At 35.8% G+C, this 16,876-nt stretch overlaps 1 protein-coding gene across 5 annotated transcripts in view; it reads left to right on the forward strand.

Moving 5' to 3' along the window:
* The window catches only part of Ulk2 (unc-51 like autophagy activating kinase 2), a 96,350-nt gene extending 80,867 nt beyond the window's left edge, over positions 1 to 15,483 (forward strand). For 2 of the 5 annotated variants that reach the window (XM_058572020.1, XM_058572022.1), the window contains 5 exons: positions 856 to 1,142; positions 1,454 to 1,641; positions 2,140 to 2,243; positions 13,183 to 13,332; positions 14,741 to 15,483. In XM_058572020.1, the coding sequence (XP_058428003.1) occupies positions 856 to 1,142; positions 1,454 to 1,641; positions 2,140 to 2,243; positions 13,183 to 13,332; positions 14,741 to 14,994 (983 nt within the window). In that variant the 3' untranslated portion in view covers positions 14,995 to 15,483. The remainder of the gene's footprint in view (positions 1 to 855; positions 1,143 to 1,453; positions 1,642 to 2,139; positions 2,244 to 13,182; positions 13,333 to 14,740) is intronic. The other 3 variants (XM_046422056.2, XM_046422055.2, XM_058572021.1) reach the window with 3 other exon arrangements.
* Positions 15,484 to 16,876: the final 1,393 nt, after the last annotated feature.

Genomic DNA, 16,876 nt, shown 5'->3' on the forward strand with positions numbered 1-16,876 from the left:
AATGAATCTGACCTAACTTTCCTATGTACGTATATGAATATACCACAGTGAATCTCATGTGAATCCACAAGACACTAATTAAAAAAATAATAATAGCAGAAAGATCAATAGAATAGAGGGAAGGAAACAGGGAAGGAAGGAGAAGAAGGAAAAGGGAAGCACTGGAGACTGAATTAGAGCAAATTATATTCTGTGTTTAAAATTATGTTAAAATGAATCATTATAGATAACTAAAAAGAACCAATAACCAGGTGCTGTGGCATATGCCTGTGATCCCAGAGGCTCAGGAGGCAGAAGGATTGCGAGTTCAAAGCCACTCTCAGCAACTTAGCAAGGCACTAAGCAACTCAGTGAGACCCTGTCTCTAAAGAAAATACAAAATAGGGCTGGGGATGAGGCTTAGAGGTTGAGTGCCTCTGAGTTCAATCCCCAGTACCAAAAAAACAAAACAAAACAAACAAAAAAAAACAAGAACAGAAATTTAATGTTGCCGTTTGTTGTTTTCATTAACTTTTAACTATTTACTACATAATCCCTTTAGACCTTGCATTAATCTGAGTTGTTAGCTCTTGACAAAAATAGCTCATATATTCATCATCAATATATTTCATCTCATGCCCGGCATGTATTTCCGAGATAGAGCACTTGCCTAGTACGTGTGAGGCACTGGGTTTGATCCTCAGCACCACATAAAAATAAATAAACAAAACTATTGTGTCCCATCTACAACTAAAAATACTTTAAAAAGAATAAGACATTCATCAGAATTCTCATTTTAAAACTTGCCCTCTTGTTTCCTAAGTTTTTGCTGTATACTTCACTATTGGTTAACCTTTTCATTCATTTTTTTGGTAGGTTCTCCAGTGCCACAGGCTCAGTCACCACAGTCTCTCTTATTGGGTGCTAGACTGCAGAGCGCCCCTACCCTTACTGACATCTATCAGAACAAACAGAAGCTAAGAAAACAGCACTCTGACCCTGTGTGCCCATCCCATACTGGGGCTGGATACAACTACTCACCTCAGCCCAGTCGGCCTGGCAGCCTTGGAACATCTCCCACCAAGCATATGGGATCTTCTCCACGGAGTTCTGATTGGTTCTTTAAAACTCCTTTACCAACAATCATTGGTTCTCCTACTAAGGTGTGTTCCTTAAATCTTTTTGTAGATCATGAACTGCTTTAGTACTTTATGGAAAGAATATAAGATAACCATAATTTTAATGAGCACTTACTTACTATGCACCAGGCACCGTGTAAATATTTGTTGAATGCTTTATGTGCATGATCTCATTAATCTTCAGAAAAGGAAATTGAGATTTAGAGAGCTTAAAGAACTGTTCAAGATCACACAGGCTGTAAATGGAAGAGCCAATGTTTGAATCCAGTCTGACTAACTTAAAAGCCTGCCAAAATTTATACATCATATTAACTAGTTTACATATGTTTGTTTAGACCACAGCTCCTTTCAAAATCCCTAAAACACAAGCATCTTCCAACCTGTTAGCCTTGGTTACTCGTCATGGGCCTGCTGAAGGGCAGTCCAAAGATGGGAATGACCCACGGGAATGTTCCCATTGCCTTTTGGTACAAGGAAGTGAGAGGCATCGATTTGAACAACAGAACAAAGCAGTGTTTGGCAGGTAAGATATTGTTTCTTCTCTAATCTTAAAAATGAAAACTGAAATAGCAAAATAAGTACATTTTTGTTATAAAAGCAACCAGACTACATTAGTAGCCAGCATAAGCTATATGATTGTTAATGCACATGGTGTACTTCAGAAGGTCCGAAAACTTACTATAACTGTGTGAATACAGAGCTTTTCCCTGAATTTGAACATTTTATTTCTGTCTTTTATTTTATTTATTTATTTATTACTTATAGTTGGACACAATACCTTTGCTTCATTCATCTATTTTTATGTGGTGTTGAGGATTGAACCTAGGGCCTCGCATGCACTAGGCGAGCGCTTTGCCGCTGAGCCACAACCCCGGCCCCTGTCTTTTTTGTTATGGAAGTTTATCTTTACCTTGAATTGTTTGGCATCGATTTTTTTGTGTCCTTGCTTTATAATGTCCTATTAACCCTTCTATTTTTAAAAAAGTGAATTTCCCATTAATAGCATCACTGTTCTTTTTAGATCTGTCAGTACTGGGAAGTTATCAGATCAACAAGTAAAGGCATCTTTAGGTGGACACCAGGGCAGCACTGATAGTTTAAATACAGAACGGCCTATGGATATAGGTAAGAAAAATCTAGTTTCTTTTTAGGTAGGTAATTTGTAAGTATATGCATTAGTTTCTTATTACTCTTGTGATAAATCATCACAAACTGGTGGCTTAAAACAACTCAGATGTATAATCTTAAAGTATTGGCAGTCATTTCTCATATCTATGATGACAGAGGCTTATTTGGTATCTTGATGATCAGCAGCCTTTGAATTGGAAGAAATTCCTTCCAAAAATGTTTTTTATTAGTAAGATTTTATAGGCCAAAGTTAGCCTAAAAACACATGTACTCCTGAGCATTTCTTTGACAGCAACTTGATCCTATAAAGGTCTGATTACTGAGATCTCTAAACCTTTCATAGTTGTTTTAGGGACTGTTACATCCATAGACACTCACATCTAGATTTTGTGAACTATTTATCACAAACAAAAACAAAAACAAAATGGATGTTCCAGACCCTAACCTAGACTTGCTTAATCAAATTTTCTGCGGATGGATTCTGGGAATCCCTAGGTAATTATTATGTATATTAAAATTTGGAGTCTATTGTAACTTCTTTGTTCTTATTTTCTCTGATTTTTAAATTGACTCACTTCTGAATATCTAAAGGACAAAGTACCTGGGCCAACAAAATATCTGATTGAATGTGGTTTCTAATCCAAAGGGATATTTCACAGTGCTGTCTTCTTGTCTGCAAGGTTTTTGAAGAGAAGGCCGGTGTAATTCTTATGATGGTGGTTTGCATGGTATCATTTCCCATTTTTTTTTTTTTTTTACTTTCAGCCTTGCTGTATCGTTGACACTAAAGTATGTCCTCTGTAAACACAGAGTTGGGTCTCCTTAATCTGATAATCTCCAACTATTGTTTAGATTATTTAATTTGTTTACATGTTAGTATCATCGACACAGTTGTTTTTGCCTATACATTTTACTTTTTGGTTTCTTTTCTCAGTTTTTGGTACTGGGGCTTGAGCACAGGGGTGCTTAACCACATCCTCAGCTCCTTTTAATTTTTTATCTTATGACCAGGTCTTGCTAAATTGTTTAGGGCTTCACTAAGTTGCTGATCTTTGTGATCTTCCTACCTCAGCCTCCCAAGTTGCTGGGATTATAGGTGTACATCACCACGCCTGGCTTGTTTTCTTTTTCTTTTTCCTTTTGCATTAAGTGAATATTTCCTAGTTTCATATTTTGGTCCCCTTAATGATGCTTGTCACTTCTATCTTCCTTTCTTCCTTCCTTTTAGGATTGAATCCAGGGATGCTTTACTACTAAGCTCCATCCCCAGCCCTTTATTTAAAATGACAGAGTGGCCAGGCATGGTGATGCATGCCTGTAATCCCAGCAGCCCGGGAGGCTGAGGCGGGCAGATCTCAAGTTGAAAGCCAACCTCAGCAAGTGAGGCACCAAGCAACTCATTGAGACCCTATCTCTAAATAAAATCCGAAATAGGTCTGGGGATGTGGCTCAGTGGTCGAATGCTCCTGAGTTCAATCCCTGTACCCCCCCCCCCCGCCAAAAAAAAATTGTAGATGGACATAGTATCTTTATTTATTTTTTGTGGTGATGAGGATTGAACCCAGTGCCTCCTCACACATGCTTTGTAATGCTCTCCACTGAGTCCCATCCCCAAACCTTTTTATTTTTTATTTTGAGTCAAGATCTTGCTAAATTGCTGAGGCTGGACTTGAATTTGCTGTCCTCCTGCCTCAGCTTCCTGAGACACTGGGATTACAGGCATGTGCCACTGTGCCTGATTTAGTTCTTTTCTTCCTAGTTGCTTTTGGGCTTATAATAATCATGGTAAGTTATCACAGTTGACTTAAGATTTATACTAATTGGATTCCAGTGAAACAGAAACATTACTCCTAAATAATTCTTCCCTCTTTAAGTACTATATTTTTGCTTTCTTTTTTTAGTGCTATTGTTATTATTATATAGAAACTCAGTGATACATTATTATATTATTACTTTGTATGTTATGTCTTTTAAAGAAGCTGCGGTAGGAAAAGAAAACATGTTTTTCTTTATAGTTATCTTACCTTCTTATTTACCATTTCTTGTTCTCTCCATTTGCTTTTATGGATTTGAGTTGTCATCTGGTGTCACTTTTTTACTGCAAGAAAGCTCTGCTCCCATCTGCCTCCTATATTCCATTTCTATTTAGGTCCAACAATGCAATTAGATAGATAGATAGATAAATAGATAGATATGTTGTTTTATACAGTTGCTTTTTAAATCATACAGTTGCTTTTTAAATAGTAAGAGAATAAAGGAGAAAATGATGCAGTTATAATGTTTTATAATTATATATTTACCTTTATCTGTGTTCTTTTGTTTCTCTTCACTCAGATAAAATTACTTTCTGGGGTCATTTAGGCTTGAAGAACTTTCCTTGGTTTTTCTTGTTAGAATAACAGGTCTGCTAGCAATAAATTCTCTCAGCTTTTGTTTAGACATTTTGGGATATCTTTTTGGTTTCACTTTTGAAAGAGTTTTGATTCATAAAAGATTCCCAGTCAGTCATGGTAATGCATATCTGTAATTCCAGCAACTCAGGAGGATCTCAAGTTTGAGGCTAGATTCTGTAATTTAGTAAGAGCCCTGTGTTTAATCCCCACTACTGGAGGAAAAGAAGATTCAGGGTTGATAGCTTTTTGTTTCAGTAGTTTAAATATGCCATCCCACTGCCTCTGGCTTCCACAGTTTCTGCTCATAAGTTATCTGTTACTCTTATTTGATTTCTTTTTTGACAAATTATTTTTTTCTTTCTATTCTCAAGGTTTGTGTCTTTCACTGGTTACTGTGATGATTTTGGGTATTTGCCTTTATTCTCCTTGGAAATTCTTGAACTTTTTTGATATGTAGATTAGTGTTTTTATCAAATTTTTAAAGTATTTAGCCATTCTTTATTTGGATATTTTTTTCTATTCCTGTTTCTTCTTAAATTCTCATTATTTTTATATTGGTATACTCAGTTGTGTCTCATGTTTCTCCAAGGTTCTGTTCACTGTACAGTTGGCCCTTGATCAACATAGTTTTGAACTATCTGGGTCCATTTATACACATATACACAAATTTTTTTTTTTAGATTTACAACAGTTTGATAAAAACTTAAAAGACAAATCATGTAGCCTAAAAATATTGAAAAAATTAAATCAGGTGTAGCATGAATGCATAAAATACATGTATATAAAAGTCTATTTTATCATTTATCACCATAAAATATACACAATCTATTTTGAAAAGTTAAAACTGATCAAAGATACTGAAAAAATGTACAAGGCTGCCTTTACTATTGAGAGAAATATAAACAAACATAAAAATGCAGTATTAAATCATAAAAAGCATAAAGTTAACTATAGCATATACGGTACTACTTTAATAATTTCATAGCTACTTGATACTATTGCAGTGAGTTTAACTATTATGAATATCTGCTTAAATTACTGTGTTGCTGTAATCATCTTCACCTGAGCAGTTTGTCTCTCCAGTGAATTGCATATTGCAGTGCCAAGAACATACAGTGAAGAAAGGATAGCCTGTTCAATAAATGGTATTTGGAAAACTAGATATACAAGCTAGGAGCAGTGGCACTCACCTGTGATCCCCGAGATTTGGAAGGCAGAAGTAGGAAGATTGTAAGTTCAAGGACTGCTTCAACTACTTAGTGAGACCCTATTCAAAATAACAAATAAAAAAGATTAAGGATATGGTTCAGTGATAAAGCACCTCTAGATTCAAAAATCTAGTACCAACAGAAGAAAAAAAAATAAAAAAAATATATGTGCAGAAGAATGAAACTAGACTCTTACCTCTCACCATATACAACATATCAACTCATGTCAGTTGTGTTGGATCACAAGATTGAGGCCAATCTAGGCAATTTAGAGAGACTGTCTCAAAATAATTAAAAGGCTAGGAGTGTGTAGCTCAGTGCTAAAGCATTTGCCTTGCATGCATAAGGCCCTGTGTGGCATCCCTAGTAGCACACACAGCACACAAGATCAACTCAAAATGGATCAAGGACCTAAACAAGTAAGAACTAAAACTAGCATAAGAAAATAGACAATTTAAAACATTGTTATAGGCAATTTTTTTTGGGGGGGGATAAGAACCTAAAAATAGCGATGGGGTTGTGGCTCAGTGGTAGAGCACTCGCCTAGCATGTGTGAGACCCTGGGTTCCATCCTTAGCACCACATAAAAATTAATAAAATAAAGGTATTGTGTCTAACTACAAGAAAAAAATACATTTTTTTTTTTAAAAAAAAAGAACCCCCAAAACACAGGCATCAAGAGCAATGAGATTACTATCAAATTAAGAAACCCTTCACAGCAAAGGAAACAACAGTAATACCTAGTTCTCTACAGAATGGGAGAAAATATTTGCAAACTATTCATCTGGCAAGGAGTTACTACTCAGAATAATATGAACTCAAACAATTCAATAGCAAAAGACCCTAAATAATCCAATTTTTTAAATAGGGCAAATTTTTGAATAAAAAATTCTCAAAAGAGAGGTAAACTGCTCAAAATCACTAATCATAAAGGAAAGGCAAACCAAAACTACAGTGAGGTAACATCTCGCCCAGATAGAATAACTGTTATCAATAAGACAAGTAGTAACAAATGCTGCTGGACTCAGTGGCCCATGTCTCTGATCCAGTGACTGCAGTGACCGAGGCAGGAGGATTGCAAGTTTGAGGACAGCCTGGGTAACTTAGCAAGATCTTGTCTCAGCATGAAAACAATTATTAAAAAAAGGATTTGAGCCAGGCACAGTGGTGCATACCTGTAATCCCAGCAGTTTAGGAGGCTGAGGTGGGAGGATCATGAATTCAAAGCCAGCCTCAGCAACTTAGCGGGGCCCTAAATAACTCAGTGAGACCCAGTCTCTAAATTAAAAAAATATATATGTGTGTGTGTGTGTGTATGTGTATGTCTATATATGTGTGTGTGTGTGTGTGTGTGTGTGTGTGTGTGTGGCTGGGGATGTTGCTCAGTGGTTGAGTGCCTTGGGTTTAATCCCTGGTACCAAAAAAAAATTATTAATGAAGAATTAAAAAAAAAGAAAAGGACTTGGGATATAATTTTTAGTGGTGAAGTTCCCCTGGTCCAATCCTTAGTAACCTCACCCTCCACAAAAATAAATAAATATATAAAAAATAACAAATGCTGTCAAAGATGTAGAGAAAGGAGAATTCTCATACACTATTGGTGGGAATGTAAATTAGTACATCCATTGTGGAAAACAGGATGGAGTTTCCTTAAAACTGGAAAACTACCATATGACATAGCAATCTCACTACTGGCTAAATATCCAAAGGAAATGAAATAAGTATGCCAAAGAGACATATGCACTTGCATGTTTATTACAGCACTTCTCCCAGTACTAAAGATGCAGAATCAGCATAGGTTTCCATTGATTGTTGAATGAATAAAGAAACTATTTCAGTGTTATTCAACAGTAAAAGGGATGAAATCCCTACTTTTTTGGCAACCCAAGTAAACATTATGTTAAGTAAAATAAGCTAGGGACAGAAATATCGTATGTTCTCAAAGCTGATCACATAGAAATAGAGAATAGCATAGATATCACTAGAGAATAGAGAGAGTAGTGGGAAGGAAGATAGAGGGCAGATAATGGATACCAAAATACAGTTTGGTGCAGGGAGAGTAGTTCTCATGTTCTTTGGCATAGTAGGGTAATTGTAGTCTACAACAATTAATTATACATTTCAGAATAACCAGAGAAGAATTTGAAGGTTCTCAACACACAGAAAAGATAATATTTGAGGAGATAGAAATGCTAATTAATTAGCCTAATTTGATCATAACACATTGTATACATGTATAGAATTATAATACTGTACCCCATTCAATAAGTTCAAATATTATGTCAAGTAAAAAATAAAAATTAAATGTAAAAAGTAATCTCTTGGGCTGGGGATGTGGCTTGCCTGGCATGCGCGGGGCACTGGGTTTGATCCTCAGCACCACATAAAAATAAAATAAAGATGTTGTGTCCACCGAAAACTAAAAAATATATATTAAAAAATTCTCTCTCTCTCAGAAAAAAAAAGCAACAAAGTAATCTCTTGTCATTCCTACATATTATTCATCATATATAATACATGTAATGTACAAAATATTTGTTAGTTGACTGTTAATATTATTAGTAAAACTTGCAGTCAATAGCAGGTTATTACTAGTTAAGTTTGGGAGGAGTCAGGAGTTACACTCAGATTTTCAGCTGTGTGAGAGTTGGTGCTCTGCTGCCCCACAAACTCCATATTGTTCAGAGGTCAACTATACTATGTTCTCTTTCTCTGTTTTTCAGATTACCTAGTTCTCATTGATCTGCCTTTAAATTCAGAGATTCTTTATTCTGCCAGTTGAAATCTGCTTCTGAGCCCTTTAGTGAATTTCATTTTATGTTATTATATAGTAGTCTCCCCTTATCTGCAGCTGGGGGTACATTCTAAGACCTTTAGTGGATTCCTGAAGCTTCAGGTAGTACCAAACCCCATGTGTCCCATTTTCCTATGTATACATACCCAAGATTAATTTATAAAGTAGGCACAGTAAGAGATTAACCATAACAGTAATAAAACAGAACAACTATAACAAATAAAAGTTATGTGAAAATGTGAAACATGGTTATCTCTTTCGCTATCTTAGTGTTTTTTTTTGGTTTTTTTTTGGCAGGGGCTGGGGGTTTGGTGTATATTCATTCTTCTTGAAAGAAGAACTTCATGGCTTCTCTTTGGCTAGCATGACTACTCTTTCACTTTTGGGTCACTTTTAAATAAAATAAGAGTTGAACACAAGTACTGTGATACTGCACCAGTGAATTTGATAACCGTTAATTGACTAATGGGTGGGTAGTATATCACTCTGGATATGCTGGATAAAAGGATGTTTCACATCTTAGACTGGACATCATGAGATCTCATCACACTTCCCAGAATGGAGAGCAGTTTGAAACTTATGAACTGTTTATTCTCCATTTTTGGACAATTGACTGATAATAAATTACAGAAAGCAAAACTGTGGATAAGGGAAGATGGCTGTATTTTTAAATTCCAGACTTTCTACTTCAAAAATAATTTCTATTTTTTCTGAATGATGAGACATTATCATCATACATACGTTTACTTTCTATTTTATTTTTATTTTTTTGTGGTACTAGGGATTGAACCCAGGAGCACTCTATCACTGAGCTACACACCCAGCCCTTAAAATTTATTTTTTTGTTTGAGACAGGGTCTCACAAAGCTGCCAAAGCTCTTAGCCTCCTGAGTAGCTAGGAATATAGGCATGTGCCTCCATGTCTGGCTGCTTTACTTTTTAAACCTTGATTTCCTTTCAATATTTGAACATGTTTAAAATAGTTACTGTGAAGTCTTTGATTAGTTTGACATTTTAGACTTCAGGTAGTTTCTTTTTTTTCTGTGTAGGATTATACTTTATTAATAACTTTAGAAAAATACCTTTATTTATTTTTATGTGGGCTGGGGATCGAACCCAGGGCCTTGCACAAGCTAGGTGAGCACCCTACCACTGAGCCACAGCCCAGCCCCTAATAACTTGTTTGTATCATAATTTTTGTTGAAAACTGAACATTTTATGTAATATTTTGTAGTAATTCTAAATGTGGCTCTCTTCCACCCCAGCTTAGGTTTTTCCTTTCTTATTTGTTTAGTCATGGTGGACTATTTCAGTGAAGTCTTGCATTATGCAGCCTGATGTCAATCCTTAAAGGGTACAACCTTGGCTAAGTAGACAGTAATTTCAGGTTTTGTTTTGCAGTGTTAGGATTTGAATCCAGGAACTTAAACACATGTTAGACACAGTAGGTGGTCTACCACTTAGCTACCTGGCCTTTCTTCACAGTTCTAGCAGGATTCTTTTTGTTCTGTGATCTCTCACCTCTCATGGTATCACACTCAACTGTTTGCCTCCACTAATTACCAGTTGATTGCTTAATTGTTTTTAACAGTGCCCTGGGAGATAAATTGTTTCACAGGTCTAGTTAAATTCTAGCCAATTTGTAGGAATAGTCTTTGAGGATAGTATTTGAACCTTGTATGTACCGCAGGAGGGTTCTTGGCTATCTTTCCCTGGTCTGATAAACTTCCAGCTGGTCTGTTATTTAGTTGTTGCTCTCATGGAGTTACCAGCTTCCTTTTACTTGCTCATCACCCAAATCTTCATCCTTTTTGATAGCACCCTTAGGTGAATCTCTTATTTCAAACAAAGTCAGGTGCCCTGGAGAGAGCTTCAGAATTCTCTGTTCCCTGCCTCCCCAGCATTGGGGAATACCTCTCTACCACTGCTCTGGAGCTAGGAATAACAGTTGCTCATTTGTCTTGGAGGGACACCCCAGCTTTGTAAGCCTGGTGCTAGACAGAGATGGAAGCCTCTGGTCTTCTTGATTTGCCTCTGCTAGATAAATAAGCAGAAGTGCGTGTTTAAGGGCCCTAGTCCACTGGCCTGGGCCAGAACTTGCACCCTGTGAGTAGAGGCCAGACACAATTATTGCTGAGATGTGCTTGTGCTTCGCTTCTTTTCTTTTGCAGCTTATTGGGGATTGAATCCAGGGGCACATTTGCTACCTACCTATTTTTTGAGACAAGATTTTACAAAGTTGCTGAGGGTCTCGTTAAATTGCTGAGATTGGTCTTGAATTTGTTATCCTCCTGCTTCAGCCTCCCAAGTTACTGGGGTTACAGGCATGTGTCATTGTGCTTGGATGTGTAGACATGAATTTTCTTGAATAAATGTCTCTTCCTATATGTCTTCAAGGACAATTTCTAGACACTTTAAGTTGTTATTTTGGGCAGTGCTATGGATTTGATCAGGGTCTCTCTCATGCTGGCTAAGGACTCTACCACTGAACTATACCCCTAGCCTTAAGTGGTTGTTCTTAAAAACATTTCATCAGTATAGTTGTTTCACTGAGGAACTGGTTGTGGAGCTCTTCACACTGAGAATATGGAATCATTTTTTTTTTCTTAGTGTTTTTTTGCCAAAAGTCACCAAGTCACCAGGAGTTAGAATAGTTTTGGAAAACAGCTTGTCTGAGTGTGACCATATTATGTCTTATTCTCTTTTACATATAAATTTGAATTTTACAGAGCTTACTAGTTCCATGTGAGTGTGCATTATAGTTTTAAGTCCAGGTTAATAGATGTGAAACTAAGTTTTTCTTAAAGAATATTTAGGCATAAAATGCATCTTTGATAATTTGTATTCTCTTTTTTTTTTTTTTTGGCACATGAACTTTGTTATATCATTTGAAATTACAAACTTCTGTTTTCTAACCATGAAGTTTCTGTTTTGTAAAACAAAAACTATTGAAAATAGGAAAACTTTGAGACCTTCAGAAAAAAATTGTGCCACTGGGTCTTAAAATCTACCCATGAACATCCCTTAAATAAATTCTTGGAACATTAAATAAAGAGAAGGTACATCTTTTGTAACAGTAGGTGGTCTTTAATTTCTGCTTATTGTTTCCTTGCTCCCTATGACATTTTTATGAGCTTCCTCCCACTTTTTTCATATATTTTTATTTGTTCTTTTTAGTTATATATATAACAGTAGAATGTATTTTGACATACATATATGGAGTATAATTTTCCATTCTTGTGATTGTACATGATGTGGAATTACACTGGTTGTGTATTCATATATGAACAAGAAAGTTATGTCTGATTCATTCTACTGTCTTTCCCATTCCCATCCCCCTCCTTTCCCCCAACTCCTCCCTGTCCAATCTGGTAAACTCCTCTTCCCCCCCACCCCTATTGTGAGTCAGCATCTGCATATCAGAACATTTGGCTTTTGCGTTTTGGGGATGAGCTTATTGCACTTGGCATGATAGTTTCTAGTTGTATCCATTTACTGACAAATGCCATAATTCCATTCTTCTTTATGGCTGAGTAATATTCCATTGTTTTTATGTACTGCATTTTCTTTATCCATTCATCTGTTGAAAGGCTTAGGTAGGTTCCATAATTTAACTATTGTGAATTGAGCTTTATGAGCTCTTTCTACCTCTGTTGATATGTGCTCTTATTTTGTTGTGTACTGTAGATAAGATGGGCACTGAGGAAATCTTGTTCTGTATTTTGTTCAGTGCTTTTTATGATTAAATTAATCCTGCCTCCATTCTGTGTTCCCAGAAATGTAATGGTTGAATGTAAAAATCAATAATTTTATTGATTCTGCCTGTTTGATAGATGAAGGGGTTTTCACCAACTCTTCATGTAGCCCAAACTTTGTCCCTCAGTCCCTTTGACATCTGTCCTACTTGTTTTCAAATCCTGACAGATGTTAGGTTTTTGTTCTATACTTGTCTCAACTTTTTGTGTTTTTCTGAAGCTGTATTACAATAGATATTTCTGATCACCATTTCACTTTGACTTCACGTTTGTATTCCCAGTTCTCAGTTTCTGCTTTTTTCAAATTATCTTCAACAGGTGTGACTTGGCAGTTCATGTATTTTAGAAGTATTCAGAAGTAACTATGAAGGACTGGAGATGATCCAGGCAAGGTGGCATACAATTGTAATACCAGTGACTATGGAGGCTGAGGCTGGAGGATTGTAAAGTTCAAGGCCAGCCTCAGCAATTTAGTGAGACCCTGTCTCAAAATAAACAATAAAAAGGGCTGGGGATGTAGCTCAGTGGTGAAGTGTTTTTCTAGTGTGTTCAAGGTCCTAGGTTTAATCTCCAGCACTACAACAAAAGTAACTAAATATTAGACTTTGGTATGAAGAAGATTATAATATTTTAATGGAAGTGTGGCATCATATTTTCTGATTTTGAGTAATAAATGCTTTTGCTAAGGAAAACTAATATAAAAGTTAAAGTCTCCCTGTAATTCCACTTGCAGATAGTAAATACACTGTCAAGGTAACCTGACATTTTGTAAACTCTTTATTGTAGCTCCTGCAGGAGCCTGTGGTGTTGTACTGGCACCACCCGCAGGAACCGCTACAAATTCTAGGGCTGTCCTCTTCACTGTGGGGTCTCCTCCACACAGCGCCACAGGCCCCACTTGTACCCATATGGTCCTACGAACAAGAACCACCTCAGGTGAGAAATGTTTGTCCTATTCAATCTGTGGCAAGTATTTGGAGTGTGGTATTCTGAGGGTAATGTAGTGTTACAACTTAAACAAGTCACTGAATTTCTTTGGTCTTCAGTTTCTTTGCCAGTGAACAAGGGTTATAAGTACTAAATGAGGCAGCATTTTGGATGGGGGGACTTCGTAAAGTAAAAGTGCTACATTATATATATATAAATCTAGAAATATCCATTATGCTTGTATGTTCATATGTAATATATATAATATAAAATATAAATAATTGATCCATGAAGAAGCAGCTGTCTAACCAAAGTGATTCTCAACTTATATTTTGAAATCTTATTTTAGTATATTGTTTATTTAGTTTTCTAGAAGCTTAAGTTTTATTTTTGAACTTTGGGTTCCACTGTTTCTTTTCTATTTGAAAAACCTTAATATTATATTTTCAAAATAATGTTGCTACACTCATCCATAGCAACCATGTTCATAGGAAGTGACACATTATGTTTAGATAGGCTAATATATTTTTATTATTATCCATATTCTATAAGTAGTTTATTAATAGAGAAATTAAGAAAGTATTTAGATTGGACTCAAAGTATATAATACCATCATATATATTGTGCTTTGTGTTATTTAAGTTCTCTTATTCTAAATAAGTTGCTAATCAGGATATTAGTATCAACAAAAAAAGATAGGTAGAATTAAAATCTTAGTTTTATAAATATTTATAATTTTATACGATAAGTAAGAAAATGCCATTTTAAAACAGTAACATTTTATATCTGTTAATTGTAGTGACATTTTTAAAAACTTAATACCCAGTCTTGTCAAGCTTTAGTGGGATATATGTGCTTACAGCTGCTATAGAAAATAATGTGGCAATTCTTAGGAAAAGCTGTAAAAATGTTTATAATATTCATCTGTGGTAATTCCTTTCTTGTTTATAATACCACTATTGAGTATTTATCACATAGAAGTCATTTGAAAGAAGGAAAAACTTGGTTAATTTCATTGCAGTGATATTTGTAACATGAAAAAAAAAATCAAATAGTATAAATGACTCCAGATAAACTTCACATATATAAAGATTATAAATTACTATATATCTATTGAATCTTATAATTATGAAACTGATGGAGCAACCAGGAAAAATGTTTATGGTACAAATTTTTTAGAGTAGAATATAAGAAAACTAGCTCTGATATCTATAAAATATACACATAGACAAGGATTGTAAGTGAACATGGAAAACTAAAAACTATTCATATGGTAAAGTTGGGTGGGGATAAGGGACTTTTGTTTGAACTTTATTACTCAGTAGGTTTTGTTCAGTAAATAAGAGGAGCAGTGGGTGTAAAAGCCCCTCTGTGACCTAACTCAGGACGCTGTGCTGTGTTTTATGTTTCCTTGCAGTGGGGTCCAGCAGCTCAGGAGGCTCTCTGTGCTCTGCAAGTGGCCGTGTGTGTGTGGGCTCCCCACCTGGCCCGGGCTTGGGCTCTTCCCCACCGGGAGCAGAGGTAGCTCCCAGCCTGAGATATGTGCCTTATGGTGCTTCACCCCCCAGCCTAGAGGGGCTTATCACTTTTGAAGCCCCCGAACTGCCAGAGGAGACACTGATGGAGGTAGAGAAAAGACTACAGTGGTGTGATAATATAATGTTGATATGATGTGAGTGTTCTAGTGGTGACAAAAGGATAAAATAAATTGAGCAGTTCTGAAATTATGCTCCTCCCCCCTGCCCCCATACTGGGAACATGAACCCAGGGGCATTCTATTGTTGAGCTACATCCCCAGCTCTTTTTTAAATTTTTTATTTTGAGACAGGGTCTTGTTAAGTTTCGGAGGCTGCCCTTGAACTTCCTGCCTTAGCCTCCCAAGCTGCTGAGTTTACAGACATCCAGAGGCACTCAATCACTGAGCCATGTCCCTAGCCTTTTTTTATATTTTATTTAGAGACAGGGCCTCACTAAGTTGCTGAGGCTGCTTTGAACTCATAATCCTCCTGCCTCAGCCTCCCAAGCTGTTGGGATTACAGGAGTGCACCACCATGTCTGGCTTCTTTCTTTTCTATTTGAAAAACATTAATATTATATTTTCAAAATAATGTTGCTACACTCATCCATAGCAACCATGTTCATAGGAAGTGACACATTATGTGTTCTCAATTTTTTATCCAAAGTTTATTTACTATTTATAATATTTTAAAGCATAATCTGTGTCCTAAAAAGTAAGCTTTTATTCTCAAAGTTTTCTTTGATAAAAATAAATAGGCATAATTGATTTATTATTTTAAATTTTAAAAATAAAACATCATTTATTTATTTGGCACTGGGGATTGAACCCAGGGGCACTTAACCCCTGAGCCACATTCCCAGCCCTTCTTTGTATTTTTTTTAAGTTTAGAGACAGGGTCTCACTGAGTTGCTTAGGACATTGATAAGTTGTAGAGGCTGGCTTTGAACTCTCCATCCTCCTGCCACAGCCTCCTGAGTCTGGGATTACAGGCGCCCAGCTAATTTAAAATTTTTAACAATAATAGTAAACCAGTAATGACATATTTTGTTCATTAATAAAGTAATATACCTACCAAATGGACTGGATGCTCATATTTATAGATTAGTACCTTTTCTCTGTGGGTCCACTTCTCCAGAAAAGAAACATATTGTATATAACTTGAAATATGTGAGCATAAATCCAGAACCAGAGTATGTTTTATGATTTCAGAGCTGTGTATGCTTAGTTCCTCAATCCTGACTCAAGGAAAACACTCTGTAGGATGATGTGTCTGTCCTCAGTCCCTGAATGCCTGAGGTCTTAATTTAGCCTGAGGTTTAAATTAAAATGATCAACTTTCTGGGCCAACTAAAGAGCAAATTTTTTCTCCATTTAGGATCTCTAATATTTCTATTTTGTATGAATAAGAATTAACTTTTCACATAAAAATTACAAAATATTGCATGCAAATTTTTAGTAGAGATTTTGTGGTAGTAATTTTGAGGATGTATCTAGTCCAATCTAAAGTTGGAAAAAATAAACCTGAGTATTTTTTTTAGTCTACATCTAATTAGACATAAATTACATTCCAGTACATGTTTGAACATGTTGGAGCATATAGTTGACAATATGTTGTCACAGAGCAGAGAGACTCAAAAATTGAATGGTTTATTCTCCTGTATCTAAGAAAACTATTATCTTCTTTTAGTCATAAAAGGAGAATAAGTTATTCAATTAACTTTTAGGCCATGCTTTAGATTTCAAAATACATTTACAACTAAACAAAAATCTCAAAGCAAAAATTGAGTACGTATTTTAAAATTACAGCATCCCTCAGATTGCTGTTCTGTCTTCCTATGCTCCTCTCTTTAACTAACTGAAAAGAACACAGAAAATTAGAGCTTTGGTATTAGGAATCTACTATTGACTGAAAAATCAATAGAAACTAAAATAACAATAACAACTCACTGAACTATGAAGAATTGTGATTTAAGAGCTAGGCATACTAGCACATACCTGTAATGCCAACTACTTAGGAGGATTCCTTGAGCCCAG

This window comes from Marmota monax, unplaced genomic scaffold (assembly GCF_021218885.2).
Source record: "Marmota monax isolate L192 unplaced genomic scaffold, Marmota_monax_Labrador192_F-V1.1 WCK01_AAM20220418_F8-fsc00311, whole genome shotgun sequence".
Taxonomy (NCBI): Eukaryota; Metazoa; Chordata; class Mammalia; order Rodentia; family Sciuridae; genus Marmota; species Marmota monax.